Here is an 18,224-nt window from a genome sequence, read left to right as displayed (position 1 = left end):
AGGGCCAATCAAAGAAGAGTAACTTGCTGCTAATTGTTTAGTAAATGTGGAGGGAGCATATGTGTCCAGGATAAGGTCACCGGTTGCAAACTCGGATCATAATGTGGTACATCTTGTAGAAATTAGGGATGTCACAATACTCAATATAATATCGAACCGTTCGGTACGACATCCACGGTTCAATACGCGCTTGTGAATTGCGGTTTTTCGGTTTTGCATCTAAATATCTTCCTTCCTTTTATTTCTCTTGGAATTTGCTGAATGTTTGCCCATGATTTCATGTGCTGAAATGAGAAAACGCTTCCCCTCTTATATTTGAAAAAAATAACGCAACACACAGAGCATCTTCCATTCTAATGACATGCAATGATAAGCCTTTCTAAACCTGTTGTCCAACAAAAGTTATAAAATAAAGTTACAAGTTAGTTATCTAGTGTGCAGAGGTTTACAGGAGTATTTTGTTAATTTGTTCCAAAAAAACCCACACTGAAGTGGCAAGATATCAGAACCGAACCGAACCGAAAACCGTGGTTAAAAACCGAAGTACGTATTGAACCGTGGACTAACTGTATTGTTGCATCCCTAGTAGAAATGTAGAAATCTAAGCTGAAGAGCAGTAAACCAGAGGAAAAAGCATTAACAGACTACATAGGTTTCTGTGTGCAGTCAGTGATACCAACTAAGGAGATTACAGTCTGTCCGAATAATGAGGTACATTACTAAAGATGTTAGGCATGTGATGAATCTGGAGAAAAATGCTTTTAAGAAGAAGGATACAACAGAATTAAATTGTCTAGAAAAGGAGATCAGATTGTCAACAACACAGAAACCTATAGTAGTAGATAATGAGATGGTCAGAGTGTTAATATTCTTAATCCATTCATACCTGAGTGGTCAGATCATTTAGTTGATGTTTGAACAAGTTTTTTTTTTTTTTTTTTTGGAAGGCTATAGAAAGACTAGACTAATTTTTTAAACATTCTGCAGATGAGGATGAAATTGAATCTGAGGTGGCACAGTCAGATCAGAGGGATTAGTTTTTCGTGTTTAAAATCAGTGGGGCTTCAGGGTGTCATAGGAAAAGTTATGTCTGACCCTTCTCACATTTTGTATGAGGCATATCACTTTTTGTCTTCAAGCAGAGGCTTAGAGTTGCAGATTATGTAAATGCTTTGTTTATTAGTCTGTAATATTTATAAATGAGAATTAGGGGTCTTGTAGGCCTCTGGGCTCCGGAAAGTAGAAAGGACTATACTAATGCACTGTAGCCATGTATTTGTATTGCTGTTGTTGTTTTATTAAGTTGAGTTGATTGTATTGTTTGGTTATTCATTGGTGTGGAAGTGTATTGATGTGAAACAGTACACACTGTGAGATGCAAGAACATTTTTGGAAGAAATTCCAACAATAAAGTGTAATTAAGTTTAACTGAATGTACAGTTAGTCGGTCATAATGTTGATGTGTGTCTGTAGATGATCTGAATGTTGATGTGTGTGTTCTCCTCTCTTTCAGGTGTGCTGGCTGTAATCTCTCTGCTCAGTGTTGTGAGAGTTTGTCTTCAGCTCTTCAATCCTCAAACTGTGTCCTGAGAGAGCTGGATCTGAGTAACACTGACCTGCAGGACTCTGGAGTAAAGATTATTTCTGATGGACTGAAGAGTCCAAACTGTCAGCTGCAGATACTGTTAATGAAATATGCAATTTTCCTGTTGCAAGTATGTCCTTTTCTTCTATATAACACTTGTACTGTGTTAGCTTTATTAAGAAAGACACCACACATTTGTATTGTATACGTTTTATTGAGAGTTGTTTATTAAGAAAGACACCACACATTTGTATTGTATACGTTTTATTGAGAGTTGTTTATTAAGAAAGACACCACACATTTGTATTGTATACGTTTTATTGAAAGTAGTTTATTAAGTAAAACACCATACTTGTTGTTTTAAAGCATTTATTAAGAAAAGGTTTATAACATGTACTAGCAAGAACATAGATAGGAAACAAACATGTATTAGAAAGAGCTTTGCTAAAAAGAATGACCAAGAGGAATTCAAATGTTACCGTCGAGTGTTCTGTAGTAGACAGGCGTAGAGTGAAGCAGAGGAGAAGAATCCGGAGAAGAAAGAATGCGAAGATGCAGAGAGGTTATATAGGTACTTTCTTAGGGGATTTCCAAAAAGGACATTGGAATGCACCTGCTGGGTATAAAAGACTGAAGTACGAAGAGGGCATCAGATGCTGGTTCTGCAACAGCTTCTCCGGTGCCAGACGACCTGCCATGACGACTTGCCATTGAAGCCTTCGAACAACTAAGATAGCAATTTATTTTCTTTTTTATTTCTTTATTTTATATAGTAGTATTTGTATGTAAAATATATAACCTATAGACAATAAAATTATACTTTATTATAACCAAGAAGCCTGCCTGCCAAAAGACTCTGATTGATAGACTTGAACTGAACAGACCACGGAGGAGTCTTCTGAAGCCTATGGTGTGAGTATGAAAATTACTTATACGATAGGGCAGATTCGACTATCTTTACCTAACCTGAGAATAAACAAAATAAGGTAGAAGGTGTAGGAAATTGAGCACCGCAAAACATGGCGCCCAACGTGTTGGGGGGGCATATTGACCATTGATTTCTGGCCAGGATCAATGATCACTTGCTCAACTCAGCTAATACGATTTAGGCACGAAAATATAGAGTTTAATAGGTAGGGAAAACCTATAGGAAACTCGAAAATTAAAAATAATTCTAAACGAGTTATTTATACGACCCAGAAAGGGTTGTGTGCGCGCACAAAACTAAAAATCTCTGAAGGGAAAGCGCTTCCTGAGATTAGCTAAGTTTTTGTGAAACTTAGAAGGGGCTATAAAACTGTCAAGTGGGGGACGCTCCACTAAATGATGGTGAAGCCCCGAAACATACAAGTATGTAGGACGAAAGATTCTTAAATACGTGTATGTTAGAGTAGTGCCGTAAAAGAAGAGAAAGTCGGTTTAAAGAAGAAAAAACGATTTAGGATAATTTGGTAACCATCCAGAGACATTAAAAACTGTAAAGTTTAAGAAAAATGAGATAGTGATTCTCAGTTTTAATTATATTGAATTTTTATTCAATAGGAAATAACATAGTAATAATAGAGTATAATACAGTGCTAAGAAAGCAGGTTAAAATGGAGAATAGTAAAAAAGAAGATAAGGAAATAATTAGCTTAAAAACTGAAGAAGAAAATCTTTCAGGAAAACAAGAAGTTAAGAATAGTAATAGAGAGAGCTTAATAATGCCAGAGCCAGGATCGGTAATTAGGCTGAATAAACAGGGATTAAAAATTGGCAAAATTGAATTTATAATGTATGATGGTTTAATAGAAGAAACTAGAGGAGGAATTGTGGTTATTGAAAAAGAACCCGTGCAGATAAGTGCCGTTTCTAGACTGCTAGAAGTACAGGCGTAAAGAGAGATAGAAAATACACAAAAAAAGTTAGGTATGCAGAGTCCAGGATCCTTTAGAATTACGACTGGATCGCCTTACTAGGATTTTGTAGTGCATGCCGTAATGACAGACTGCATGACGAAGTTGCGTACTATAAAATACTCAAAATTAAAAGATAAAACAATAATGTAGTCCTTGATTGAAACTGCAATCAGTAGAGAAGTTAAAATTATAAATTTAACCTTAATAAGAATAGGACAGTTTAGACATTTTGGAATAGCAGTGATAAAGGAATGCTAACTAGAAAAAATAAGTAAACTAGAAAGGCATTGGATAAAATAAGCCTGTTAATGAACAACAAGAATAGAGAAAACTGTAAACAAACTTACAATGAGAGAAAGGGAGTAATAAAAACCACTGAACGGCAGTTTTTGCCACAGAGAGATAGAAGGGAGCTCCGAAAAACCAGTAAGAAATAGAAATGAGTAGTAAAGAACAAAAGAAAAAGACTCTTATTAGTCAACACTAACTAAAGAAAGTAAAAGTAGTGAAATACAGTTAGAAATATGATAAGATACAAGACTACATTAGAAAAAAAGGAGGTGGATTGCAATTAGGAAGAGTGACCAAACAAATTTAAAGTGAATGACCAGAAATAGAAATTAAAGTAACTAAGTATAAAGATCCCACTAGTAATAAGAAAGGAAGAGATTTAAGAGGAAAATGAGTTAGGAAGATTGTTCCTGAAAATAATTTAACTTACAGGCAAATGCGAACAGCAAGCCAGTCACCTTATGCCACTAAGATAAGCGAGGTAAAATGAATGGTCGAAAATAGGAAAACAAATTATATGCCAAAAGGGTTTGAATTTAACAGAAAATAATTAGAGAGATGGAAAAGAGATAAAAAGCTTAAACGTAGAACTAAAGCAAATAAGGAGGAAGTTGAATACTGTGAGGGGTCGGCAGGCTATAGCAAAACTAGAAATCAGGGACTTCAGAGAGTTGTGAGAGCGAAAAGACAGATCAGGAGAGAGTAAAGACCAGAGGCCCCTTTACACCTGCCACTAGAATGTGGGAAACTCCAGCGAAGCGATTAGAATTTACAACTCCAAAACAGAGTAGAGAGGAGCAAAATGATATACAGGCAAAGTTATTAGAACTTCAGTTAACGGAGGCAGTTAGAAAGCAAATAGGATCTAAAAAGGCAGGAGAAAATCATAATGCTTATACAGATCGGATTATAAAAGCGGCAGAGAATGCAAATGTAGGTTGCGGAGCTATTACTCGCTTTAGTCTATACATGTACAGGTCATGAAATTTCAACAACAGTTATAGAGAGGGTGAGGAATTTAACCGTGACAGAGGACAAATATACGCAATGGAAGGAAATGTTAATAAACGCGTCCAAAGATTAAGTTCCAGAGTTAAGTGTATGGTTATCGATAGAAGAAGGGATACCATGACAGATAAAGTAAGGTTATTAAGAGATGTAGGATGAAATATTCCAGGCGGATATAAGTTAATAACAATTTTAAAATACTGTAGCTAAGAAATAAATAGAAGAGAGACTAGCTAATTTGATCTGAGTTCTCACCATGTAAGAATAGTGAAAAGAAGAATCCCGAAATATGCGTAGGCAAAAACAACAAAAAGTTAATCTGTTGCAAAAGCAGAATACAAAAGTGAGTGAAGGAAAAACATAATACTCATTTTCAAATTAGACAGAGAGAAAAAAATTGAGGTGAGAAAAATAATACAAGAATAGGAAAAAATGACATAGGAAGTAATCCTGGAAAATCAAATTATATTTCAGAAGATAGATGAAGAAAAATGACTCCAGAAGAAAGAAGCCGTGTGATTCAAAAGTGTAAAACAGAAAAATCAAATTTAATGTGTGTTCAGGCAGTAGATCTCTCATCTTAGACAGAACTATTTAAATAATAATAATAATTTTGATAAAGACAATAGTCTAAAAAGATATGCAGTCAAATGTAGGGAATGAAACAGGAGTAATAGAGAAAAAACAAAAAGTACCACAATGAAGGACATTTGGTCTGTAAAAATGGATCATTTGTGACCAGAGAGTAATAGCATATGAAGAACATTTATTTGTTGATTTAGAAGGAGAGTATTTTTGGACACAGGAGCAGATGTGACCACTATAACAGAGCCAATACAATTTACAGATAGTATTTTAATTCAAGCTTATAATAGAAATATAGAAAAGAAACAAATAGGAGATAAATTCGGCATTAAGATGTTAAAGGGTATAGAAAACTTATTAGCTGCTAGAGATCTAAAAAAAGGTCCTGAGATTAAAAAAAAAAAAATGTAGATATCGAACACGAATTAAATAGAATATGAAACAAAATGATAGGATCAGAAGAAGCGAAAAATGAATTAATAATAAATAATTAATTCATGGGAAAAGCTCCGTATAGAAACTATAAAAATGATTGTGGAAAAATAAGTGATGAATAGGCGCATGAAATAATAGGTGGAATACATAAGCCTCAAATGCAATATCCAATAAATTAAAATGTCCAAAGAAGAATTAAATCAAACAATAGAAGAGCTAGTAGAACAGGGAGTACTTAAAGAAGTTAAGTCTGCGATAAAAAATAGTCCCATACAATTAGTACCAAAATTAGACAAAACGTACTAGTTACAGATCGTAAAGCATTGAACAGAGTAATGAAACAGATAGACGTTATGTAAGTAATGCTAGAGACACAGTTAAAAGGTTAAAAATTGAAGATTTCTAACTAAAGCTAGATTTAGCGAATGGCTTTTGGTCTATTCCATTAACAGAAAAGAATCAGAAAAAAAAAAAAAACTGTTTTTACTTTAAGTAATACACATTATGTATTTAAACAATTGCAACAAACTTAGTAATATGTAAACCGTAATGAAGTTACTAAACTATTCATAAGGAAATACTAAAGCAATTAGAGATTTATGGTGGTGATATATTAATCATTGATAACAATGGAAAAACTTGTAAAAACTGTAAAGAAAGTGGTGAATCGCCAAGCGGAGGCAGGATTGAAACCGAACATTAAGAAAGTAATGACAGATAAGGGTGAATTTTTAGGATTTTGGATATCAGCAGAGAATAGAGAAATTACACAAAGAATAAAAAAGTGAAGTACAAATCTAAAAACTTTAGAAAGGGTTAAAAAAGTACAACAAATGATGGGACTTATGAATTATGTAAGGGATAAAATTCTTAAGCTTAGTAAAAAGCTTAACCAATATGCTACAATGAAAGGTAGTAAATTAGGTTGGACTGAAAAAGCAGAGAAAATGCTACAAAACTTCAAAGACACAATTCTAAATTTAGGTCAAAGAAGAAAGGATGAAATTATGAGAAGACTTAAAAAGTACATTTTAGATTGCGATTAAACTGGCTATCAATTAATAGAAAAAATTAAAGAAGTAATTACAAATACCAATTCGTAAAAGAAATGAAAGCTGGAAAAATCCAAAGAAAAGTTTTTACCTATCAAGAAGAAACTAGCAGCAATTAGTAAGAGATATGCAGAATGTTAAGATCTAGCACAAGGACAGAAGATATTAATTAACATAGATGAAGCAATAACGGGACATTTAATGAAAAATAAAAGATCCGAAAGCCCAGAATTTGAGATGACAGTGATTGGTTAGGTTCAAACTATAAAATAAAATAGAGGTAGAGAAAAATGTCAGAAAATGAAAGTAACCGTGTTTAAAGGAATAACAGTGTACACAGATAGGTCAAAAACTCTCGTGGACGCTAATATAGCTCATTGGACATTTATCATACAAGTAAAGGAAAGGAGAAGAGTTAAGAGACGAGAGCTGTGTCCTCGGAATAACTCAAATTGCAGAGGTAATAGGTTTATTAAAAGCTTGTGTAAGATTAAAATAAGCTAATAAAAGCTTATTCTTATAAAAGATAGCAAATATGTTAAAACAAGAATAAATGAGAATGTAGACATATAGGGAAAATTTAGTGAAAAACCTGTTGAACATAGTGAACTAGAAGGAAATTTATGATCTAATAAGAGAGTTAGATCCGATAGTTATTCATCAAACTATACATTCCTTAGATGACACAGAAGTAGCTCAAGGAAACCGAGAGGTAGACAAGTTAGCAAAATTAAGAAGAATAATTGTAGTCAGAGAAAACAAGAATAACACTGTTTAGAAAATACATATACATTAAATACATGAAAAATCCCAGTATAAACCTAAATAGGCAAAGTTTTATCTGACAATTATATAACTATTGCCAATTAGAGGAAAAATATAGACAAATAGGACTAAAATGTAAAAATTGTATGCAAAGAAGATACAATGAAGCTATAAGAAATGACTATGGTAAAATTACACCCGAAAGAGTTAGTCAAGAATGGTCATTCGATATAGCTGGACCTTTAAATCCTAAATCAAGGTCAGGAAATAAATACATGCTGATAGCAGTAGATGAATTTTCAAGTCGGATTTGGGCAAAATCCTTAAAAGAAGCATCTGCAAATGTGATTATAAGAGCATTAGAAGAATAGACAACTAGTTGGTTTAGACCTCAACCGTGTAAATGTAATTACGCTACTTAGTTCATTCAAAGGGAGTAAGAAGATTGACTTTCAGAGAAACATATAGTTGTATATAAAGCTTTATGCTGTACTCCTGAATTAAATGAAATCGCAGTATGCAAGTGAAGTATATAATTATACTTATTATAGATCAAATCAAAATTATGTGAGATAGAATGAATATATGGACGAAGCCTTGTATTACAGTGACTTAGAAAATCAAAGAAAGAAAAAAAAATAAAATGTCAAGTTAGAGATAATGTCTAATAATAATAATAAAGTTAGACAATAAGAAGTCAGCTTATCCTTTTTAGAAGTTTAACACTAAAAATGGATAAGATAGTGAGAAGAGTAGGATAGCAATCAAACAATAGAGCCATCTGAAACTGGATTTTGGAGTAAAAGAAATTTAATTTTAACTAAGTAAATTCTTGGAAAAGAAATCCAAGAGAAAGAAAAATAACCCTATTCCTAGAGTGCAATGTAAATGCAGTGAAATGCATAAAAAGAAACAGAGCAACTTTACTCTAGTGTACAAATGTGAAAGACAGAAATTAGTAAGTTAAGGAAGCAATAATAATATGTCTCTGGATGGACCAAAGTGAAGAGAAACTATGTTTAGTGAAAAATGAAGAATAGAATTCAACACTAAACTAGAGTCTGAGTAAATGGCAGAGCAAGAAAAAGAGGCAATGAGTGAACAACGAATATTTACCGGCAGTGGTCTGGTCGTCTGGCACCGTAAGTATACAATTCATCAATTAAATAATGAATTGGAAATAACCCCCAAAGAAGGGGAACAAATAATAGAATGTTTTGAGTGTTGATCAGACTTTTAGAAGGGGAAGAAAGCCCAGTCAATAGAGAAAAGTCTTCTAACACACAAAACAACTTCAGAGTTGAAGCTTCAGATCCAGAAGCAAGTGCTGGAATGTGAGGAAACGAATGATTAACGACTAAGGGAGATTCCAGAGCACTCCATTTTCTGTTGTATGATACAAGATAACGGGAACTGAAACAAAATGGACGAGCAGAGGGAAATATAGCAGAATAGTGTGAAAAGGGAAAAAGGTCTGCTTAAGCAAACTAAACTTTGTAGTAACAATGATAACTAGCTATACTTATAGTAGTAATTTGTAGTTTGAGAAAAAGCGATAGAAATGCGACTGTAATAGATCAAGAGATACAGGGATAAGGTACCACTTATCCAGACTATGAAATTGACAACCTTAGTGATAAACAAAGATTTCACTTGAAAGTCAGAAAAAGAAGGATTAAACATAGAACATCATAAAATGTTACCCTTAGATGAATAACAACAAGAAAAGATAAATGAAAAACATTAGAGTGTAAAGAGCTGTTTACAAACGAAAATATATACATTATATGAAAGTTTGTAAAAGTTAAGAAATCCATTTCTCAGTCTAGGAGGGTATGGTGAATCTACTAGAGACGTCAAACTAACTCTAGGATATTATAAGTATTTAAAAGAGAGAAGAACATTTTATCGGATCAGTTATAACAGATTATAACAGATAAATACTGGGAGAAATGCCCTGACGATAATTTTAATGAATGAACCAAGACTAGATAGTGATTGGAAATTACATGTGATGTGGCATTTTAAAGTACTAGAAATATTAAATAAGAGATTTAAAAACCAAGCTTGCACGGTCAGAGAGATATATTAGATCAGCTGTATATGGGCAGGGCAGTGAAGAGGTGATGAGAGTTATAGTCATAGAGCAGGAATAAGAGCAAAAGTCAAAGGCAATTATTGGATAATATTCTCAGATGGAGATGGAGTTAAAAGTCAAGGAGTAAAAATTTAAACAATGTTAAAGCAACCACTGTTGTGGAGAAATCTGATAACGAAGAATAACACGATGACTGATCAGATGATAATACAGTTTAGGCTGTTTGATTTGCTGCAAGAAGTAGCAATGAGTGAGTATGGAAAGATAATTCCAATTAAAATTAAGGATCTAATAAAATGATCCACAGTAGGAAATTATCGAACTAGAGTACAGAATGATAACAAGAAGTTAGGGAAGGAATATCCAATACCTATAGTTTGAATAAGAGATAAGAACGATAAACAAATAAACACATGGGTAATTCCTGAAGAGATTCCAGAATACTATAGGAAAGAAGATGAGCCAAATATGGCTTATAAATTGATAAGAAGTTTTAGAGGTGATTTGTATATAACAAAGGATTAGTTCATCTGAAACTATTTTGGATGGTGAGATATTGTTATGGTATAAAAGAAACTGGAATTGTATGATGGGCAAACAAAAGATAGTAACAGAAATAATATGAATCAGGGAATTAGTAGGTTGCTATCCAAGACCATTAACACTGATAAGGCGATATATGCAGATGCTAGCCCACATTTCATATATTTCATAGTGGCTAAAAAACATTATTTTAAAGAAAGTAGTAACCCAGAGAAAACTAAAGGTACAGAAGGGGAATTGAAGAGAGTAAGGTCTCTAAAAATAAAAAATACAAATACGAAGAAAAAGGAACTTTTTATTTCTTGGAGGAATGTCAAAAAGTACCTATAGAAATTTGAAGTGGATCATGAGTAATTTTCATGTGATATTAATCACAATAATTGGACTGTTGGTTTCAATCATTTTGGAGAAAACTGATAAGAATGATTTGTTTCAGAATCTGTAGGATAATGAAAAAGTGTAAAAAGGGTGTAAAATAACCCCGACACTAATTTACATTCAACTATTCATGCACCTGATAAAGTGGGTGTTGTCAAACCTAGATCCTAAAAGACCTCATACGTCTAGTAACATAAAGACAGAACACTTCAAGACTTAAGGACACACCAAGACTTAATTTGCCAACACGAAGAGAATATATGGCACATAGCAGAATGATGACTGCAGAGTCTGTCTTTGAACGACTTGATCATTTCGACCAAATGGTAATTATATATTTATTCTGTCTAAGAAAGAATAATGCTGTTCATTAGCAACAACTGAACATTGTAACTAAGAATAAAAGAAATAAGTAAAGTATGTATGGCGATACTTTGAATTGTAATATATTTTATAGGAGTTTAAAAGAACTGCAAGGTCAACTGTTGTCACGAAATCCGAACTACTGTATTGCTGTTAGAGAAGATGAATGCATGTGTTATCATCAGATGTTATTTATTCAGAAGACTAGATTTGTTATGGGAGATCTGTGTAACAATTGCTTTAAAAGATGTAAAGTGATAGCCTGGTTTAATGATGATGATGGAACAATGGAAAACTGTGTAAGATCACACAAGTTGATCACATTCATGAGTACAGATGTATTTAAACAATGCAAGAGTAAACTGAAGTTGCTCCACCCAGAGGCCAGATACTGGTACAATGACTTAAGTGCTCACAAAAGTTGGCTAAATGATGACTTGCTTTTAGCGCATGAGTTGCATGGCAAGTACACCAATGATGTTAACATAGTGAAATTTGATGAAGTGTTTATTTCATAGATGAAAACATTGAGGGAGTTGCTGGAGATGAAAGAACAGCCACCCTAGACACAAACGTCTCGACAGAGCTTCAGAATGACGTAGACGGCCACTGGGATGGTATTTGTACCTAGATCCAGAATTCCATTGGTTGACATTTGTAGAACATGTCTGATTAATGGAAGGAGCCGCACGCTTATTTGTGAAGACTCTAAGGGACAATTGATTGGAACATGTTATCATGAAATTACTGATGGGAAATTGATGAGACAAAAATTTGGGCAATATTTGACAATTATAAAACAAAACATCAAAATTTGGCCAACTGGTGATATTGTGAGTGGAAAAATTATAGAAAGTAAAATTATATGGCCTAAGAACAAATGACCCTGGGTGGATCAATATATGAACATATTCCAAATGAACGTTGGTACGGAGTCAAGACAAGTGTATACTAGACTAAGCAAATGTGTCAAGAATAAGAAATGTTACATGCTATACATGGGTTTCAAGATGCAGAACAAACTTGCAAGACTGGGGTGTTAATGAAATATGCAATTTTCCTGTTGCAAGTATGTCCTTTTCTTCTATATAACACTTGTACTGTGTTAGCTTTATTAAGAAAGACACCACACATTTGTATTGTATACGTTTTATTGAGAGTTGTTTATTAAGAAAGACACCACACATTTGTATTGTATACGTTTTATTGAGAGTTGTTTATTAAGAAAGACACCACACATTTGTATTGTATACGTTTTATTGAAAGTAGTTTATTAAGTAAAACACCATACTTGTTGTTTTAAAGCATTTATTAAGAAAAGGTTTATAACATGTACTAGCAAGAACATAGATAGGAAACAAACATGTATTAGAAAGAGCTTTGCTAAAAAGAATGACCAAGAGGAATTCAAATGTTACCGTCGAGTGTTCTGTAGTAGACAGGCGTAGAGTGAAGCAGAGGAGAAGAATCCGGAGAAGAAAGAATGCGAAGATGCAGAGAGGTTATATAGGTACTTTCTTAGGGGATTTCCAAAAAGGACATTGGAATGCACCTGCTGGGTATAAAAGACTGAAGTACGAAGAGGGCATCAGATGCTGGTTCTGCAACAGCTTCTCCGGTGCCAGACGACCTGCCATGACGACTTGCCATTGAAGCCTTCGAACAACTAAGATAGCAATTTATTTTCTTTTTTATTTCTTTATTTTATATAGTAGTATTTGTATGTAAAATATATAACCTATAGACAATAAAATTATACTTTATTATAACCAAGAAGCCTGCCTGCCAAAAGACTCTGATTGATAGACTTGAACTGAACAGACCACGGAGGAGTCTTCTGAAGCCTATGGTGTGAGTATGAAAATTACTTATACGATAGGGCAGATTCGACTATCTTTACCTAACCTGAGAATAAACAAAATAAGGTAGAAGGTGTAGGAAATTGAGCACCGCAAAACAATACTGAGGTACTGAAGAACATACAAAGGATAAAGTACAGTCAGCTGGTCATAATATTGATGTGTGTCTGTAGATGATCTGTCTGTGTGTGTCTGTAGGTTGTCTGGCTGTATGGTGACAGAGGAAGGCTGTGGTTATTTGTCTTCAGCTCTGAGTTCAAACCCCTCACACCTGAGAGAGCTGGATCTGAGCTACAATCACCCAGGAGAATCAGGAGTACAGCTGCTCAAACACAAACTGGAGGATCCAAACTATAAACTGGAGATACTCAAGTATGTCAAACACTAATACTATCATACTGAACATGTGTGAATGATGCAGATCTACATTAAGTAAGGGATAATGTACAGGCAGCCGGTAGTTATCGCAGAAATAAGCCCCGACAGTGTGATCAGGATCAGTCTTGTATCACACTGAAGGGGCTTATTTCTGCGATAACTACCGGCTGCCTGTACATTATCCCGCATATTACACGGCTACTTGCCACATAAGGAAAAAAAAAACTGGACATGAATATGAATTTGAAACCTTTTATTGGCATATTTGTTTTAAATTAACATTTTTATCCTTCCGTGAAACGATATAGTACCACGTGACTAACATTCAAACTATGTACGTTAGTGAGACAATTTAAATAGATTAATGTCGAAATTTTCCATTGTTAATTGTGGTTGTCCAGTGTTTGTCACAAGATGGCGCCAAACGGTAATCTTTGTTGGCACGGAGGGATTTTAAACATACAAGTAGTACCGGCTATGCGTTATTACTTTGGAGCGGTGATTATTTGAAAAGAACGAACCTGCAAATGTCTCAACTGACCAATCAGAATCAAGCATTCCAAAGAGCAGTGTAATAAAGTGTGTTTGTGTGTTTATAGTGTGGATCATGGAGGAGAGATCATGATGACAGCAGGACTACGAAAGTGTAGGTCTACAAACACACACACACACACACACACACACACATGTTGGGTTTACATGTTTTATGGGGACATTCCATAGGCGTAATGGTTTTTATACTGTACAAACTGTACTTTCTATGGCCCTAACCCTACCCTACACCTAAACCTAGCCCTCACAGGAGATTGTGCATACTTTTACTTCATCAAAAAAACTCATTGTGCGTGATTTATAAGCCTGTTTCCTCATGGGGACCTGAGAAATGTCCCCACAAGGTCAAAATCTACTGGTATTCCTATCCTTGTGGGGACATTTGGTCCCCACAACGTGATGAATACCAGGTACACACACACACACACACACACACACACACACACACACACACACACACACACACACACACACACACACACACTAACTCACTCACTCACTCACTCACTCACTCACTCACTCGATTCAAACAGCTTTTTTGGCATGACAAAAGCACATTTTGCATTGCCAAAGCATACATAAGAATAGAGAACATATACAACAGATGGTAATTTGGAGCAATCAAGTGAATTGAAATAACATTTGAAGAAGTAAAATTGAATGACAGACAGAACACAGATAATGAATAGTAAAAACTGTGTAACTCTTTGTTCTGTCTCTGTCATTCCATGCACAAGAACATGGTCTATTACAGCAGCTCTAACTTAATCTGAAAAGACTGTTTTTGGTTTTGCTCTTACTCCTCTTCCATCATCTGGTATTTGCACTCTTCTCTAACTCTCAAAACAACGGATGCAGTCGTGCCATCTGGCTTTGATTTTGTATATTTAAATATTTAGAAACAAGTGTGAAGAATTTAGAATTATTGTGTATAAATGACAACAGCCGTGTTGTGGTTGTGCTTCACTTTTGCTTTCTTGTGTTGCTGAGGATGTAATGAGGAAGAGGAAAGTAGATGAAGATGCCTCAAGGCAAGATGAATGTGGAGTTGCTGGTGTTTTTGGTGTCTGAACACAAAGAGCTTTTGACAAACGCCAGAGCGACTACAAAAATCTGGATAAAAGGGAGTTTGTTATGGAGAGGAATTCAACATTCTGTTTCGCAGTTAACAAAAAAGTGTGTGAATGGTTTTGACAAGCACATAAATACTGGCTCTCTGTAATTACGGATAATTGTGTGCTAATTGAGCTCAAACTTTGCAGACTCAAGTGAACAATATTGAATGCTAGTGTTTCTAAATGACCACATGGTCTTTGAGGAGAAATGTAGGGATTTGTGTGTAGAGTTTTACAGTAACAGTTCACCAAATCTGACTAAAGCAGGGAATAGTGTTTATAGTTTAGGGATATGGCGTTATGGTTTTGTAATTTTAGTTCAAAGCCTGGTTATAGTGTTTTTGCAACTGAGAAAAACTGTAAATAGTCAAATATATCCCAATATTACTGCTCTTGCTGTATTTTAGATCACATAGATGCAGGCTTGGTGAACAGAAGACAATAAAAAAACATTTAAAAACATTTAAAAATCTCACTGTTTTGACTGGTAGTGTATATCAAGCATGTGTACAGTAGTTGGACTGAAACCAAACATAATTTTGAAAAAGGTGATTATTCCAAGGTCTATTCTAAAGCCATGTTTAGTTGGTGTTTAGTAAAGCCATGAGTGTTTGCACAAGAGAGGAGTTAGTGTGAGGCACTGATCTATTAGTGTGGCATCTTCATCGCTTGTGTTTGAAAAAGCAAATCAAGATACTTCCTGTTAGATTTGTGTTACATAGAGAATTGTGTGTTGTGTTTTACAAAAAGTGCTTTACGAAATTAAAAACCGAGTCAAAGACTGAGAATTAGCGTATGGTTTTGCAGATTTGGTGTGTGCTTCTGGTGTTTGAGTGTCAGCTTTCACAAATTGTGTGACAAGTAAAGATTTTGTGTCTAAGCAGATGACAAAAACTGTAAGCTACATCCATATTAATCTAGATAGATTGGAAAATGCATGTTTTTCTCAATATTTTGCCCTTTTATCCAGACTAAGACTTATGGTTTTTCCAGCATTGTTGTTTTATATTATGACACAAATTGCACTTGCAAGTCCATCCATCTTCCACTTTAAAATTCTGTAAAAAAAAAAAAAAAAAAAAAAAATTAAGTAAATTCCATTTGAAAAAAAGCTAGAAATGTTCTTTTTTTTGGGATGAGTTTTGTTTGGCAGCTGTTGTTACCAGTCATTTGATCTTCTTTTTGACAGTGTGAGAAATGCATATATATTTATATATATTTATTTATATATTTAAACATGTATTTTTAAAAGTATTTATAAATGTAAAATATATTGTGGAAAAAAAATACTCTTTTTTTTGTCTTGATGGAAAATAGCAGTAAATAAATATTGTAAAAAATGTGCGTATAATATATATATATATACACACTCACACAGTAAAAGTGAAAGTGGTGACATTGTATAAACAAAAAATGGCCAAGAAATATATTTCCTAAAATATATATCTCTATATTTATTCTCATATTTCTGGGAGAGCTCATGTTGAACAAACTCTGGTGTATTGAGCAGATTCTGAATAAATGACTCTGATTGGCCGTTGTGTTCACACTCTCAACAAACTCGTCTGTGATTGGCTCCAATGATCAACGCTGCAGAAACACACTGTAAATAGAAAGTGTTGATGTTGTTCACAGTCACACAAACACACACAGGATCATCTGAAAACCAAACCGAGCCGCTGCTGCAGAAACCTGCTATCGTTATGCTTTAACATTTAAACCAGCTTTCTCTATATTAGTGAACACATCTGTGAATAGTGAGGACATTCTGGACAAATCTAGTCAAAGCTGTAAACACACACAGACATCTTCACTGTTGAGCTGTTCTTGATGTTTCTCTCTTCTTGTGTTCAGATGCCTGTGATCTCACTCTGGATCCAAACACAGCAAACACTCGACTCGTTCTGTCTGATGACAACAGGAAGATCACAGGTGTGGAAGTAAAATTTCCCTCCAGCAGACATAGCTCTGAGTAATAAGACACATTGGGCTACTTATTGCATTCTCATTTATTTTTTAGGTCAACAGCTTATAAAAATGTAGTTGTGTCTTTTTTTAGCTTGTTTACTGTTCACTTTGTCTCATCGCAGCTTTTAGACATGGCTCTGATTTTTGTTATAAGTCAGAAATGACGAGGAGGCAGCTTCCCGTAATACAAAGTCAATGGAGAGCACTGGATTGTTTTCCCCTGATGGTTGTAGTTTTCAGATTATGTCGCTCTGTCTCTATGCAGGAGAGCATTATGAGATGATAAAGACAGAGTTTGTGTTTGATTGACAGCTGTCACTCACGTCACACTCCTCCCCCTGCTCGTCCGTGTTTGGGCCGGTTTCCGTGGTTACAGGGCACGAGTGTATCCATGAGGTCAAGTGGGGCGGAGTCAGAGCGTGACACACTGACAGCTTCCTGTTGTTCTGGAGAGCGTGGTCCACTGCGGCCTGAGCGCTTTCAGCACACTCGAACCCTAGCAATAACACATAAACACCCGAGTCATTCACCATTCAGCACATTAACACACTCTGGTGGATTGATACGCACTGATGAAGGCCTGTCTGTTGCGTTTCCCAGAATGATCTGTAGCGCTGATGTGTTGAATAGAGCCGAACCGTCTGAAGGTCTGGAGCTGGTCTTCATGCCGATGCGGTTTGGAGGATAGATTACACACGTAGATGAGGTTAGCGTTGAGAGGATCGTTCTGACGCTCAGAGAGACGCTCGTCCAGATCCAGACACATCTGGTGTACGGGACGCCGCACCTGCGCTCACATAACCCTCATCACATCACAGACTATTACAATAACTATATCAGTACCAATAATCATAACCAGTGCTGGGGGTAACGTGTTACAAGTAACGCAACTTACCTAATAATGTTACTTTTTAATTGACGAGAAAACAGTTACTTTTTCATTCATCAGTTACTTTTTTCCCCTCATTTATTGATTAAAAGCTCTCCTGTCTCCATGTTGAGAGAAACTGTAAGATGTTACTTTAGTTCTAGAATAAATGTGAACATGCATTAATTCATCTCACTCACTAAAAAACAGATACAGTGTTCTTCAAAATGAATAAAAACCATGTATTTAATCCCATTTTATTAATCTTTGATGATCCAATTCATCCATACTAATAAACACAAATTACTCAAGATAATCTAACTTTTGTTTATTGCTAAGGAGTTGTCATTAGTTCTTCTGTGGTCTACTGTACAGACGTCAATCTACTTTTCTCTAATCCTGAGGCTTTTGTTATAAAAATGCTGTTACATTTGACAAAAATACAACTTTTTATATTAAAAACAAACAAGCAAGCCCTGCCCA

The 18,224-nt window shown here is 34.8% G+C and overlaps 2 protein-coding genes across 2 annotated transcripts in view; both read left to right on the top strand.

Moving 5' to 3' along the window:
• Positions 1 to 2,414, top strand: part of LOC141336297 (uncharacterized) — a 55,958-nt gene extending 53,544 nt beyond the window's left edge. Inside the window, exon 16 of the mRNA XM_073841863.1 lies at positions 1,514 to 2,414. Within this exon, the coding sequence (XP_073697964.1) occupies positions 1,514 to 1,817 (304 nt within the window). The 3' untranslated portion in view covers positions 1,818 to 2,414. The remainder of the gene's footprint in view (positions 1 to 1,513) is intronic.
• A 10,648-nt stretch (positions 2,415 to 13,062) lies between these two features.
• Positions 13,063 to 18,224, top strand: part of LOC141336147 (tripartite motif-containing protein 16-like) — a 34,743-nt gene continuing 29,581 nt past the window's right edge. The window contains exons 1-2 of the mRNA XM_073841680.1: positions 13,063 to 13,232; positions 13,838 to 13,884. Coding sequence (XP_073697781.1) covers positions 13,072 to 13,232; positions 13,838 to 13,884 — 208 coding nt within the window. The 5' untranslated portion in view covers positions 13,063 to 13,071. The remainder of the gene's footprint in view (positions 13,233 to 13,837; positions 13,885 to 18,224) is intronic.

This window comes from Garra rufa, chromosome 6 (assembly GCF_049309525.1).
Source record: "Garra rufa chromosome 6, GarRuf1.0, whole genome shotgun sequence".
NCBI classification, from domain to species: Eukaryota; Metazoa; Chordata; class Actinopteri; order Cypriniformes; family Cyprinidae; genus Garra; species Garra rufa.
This window is presented reverse-complemented; position numbering and strand designations above follow the sequence as displayed.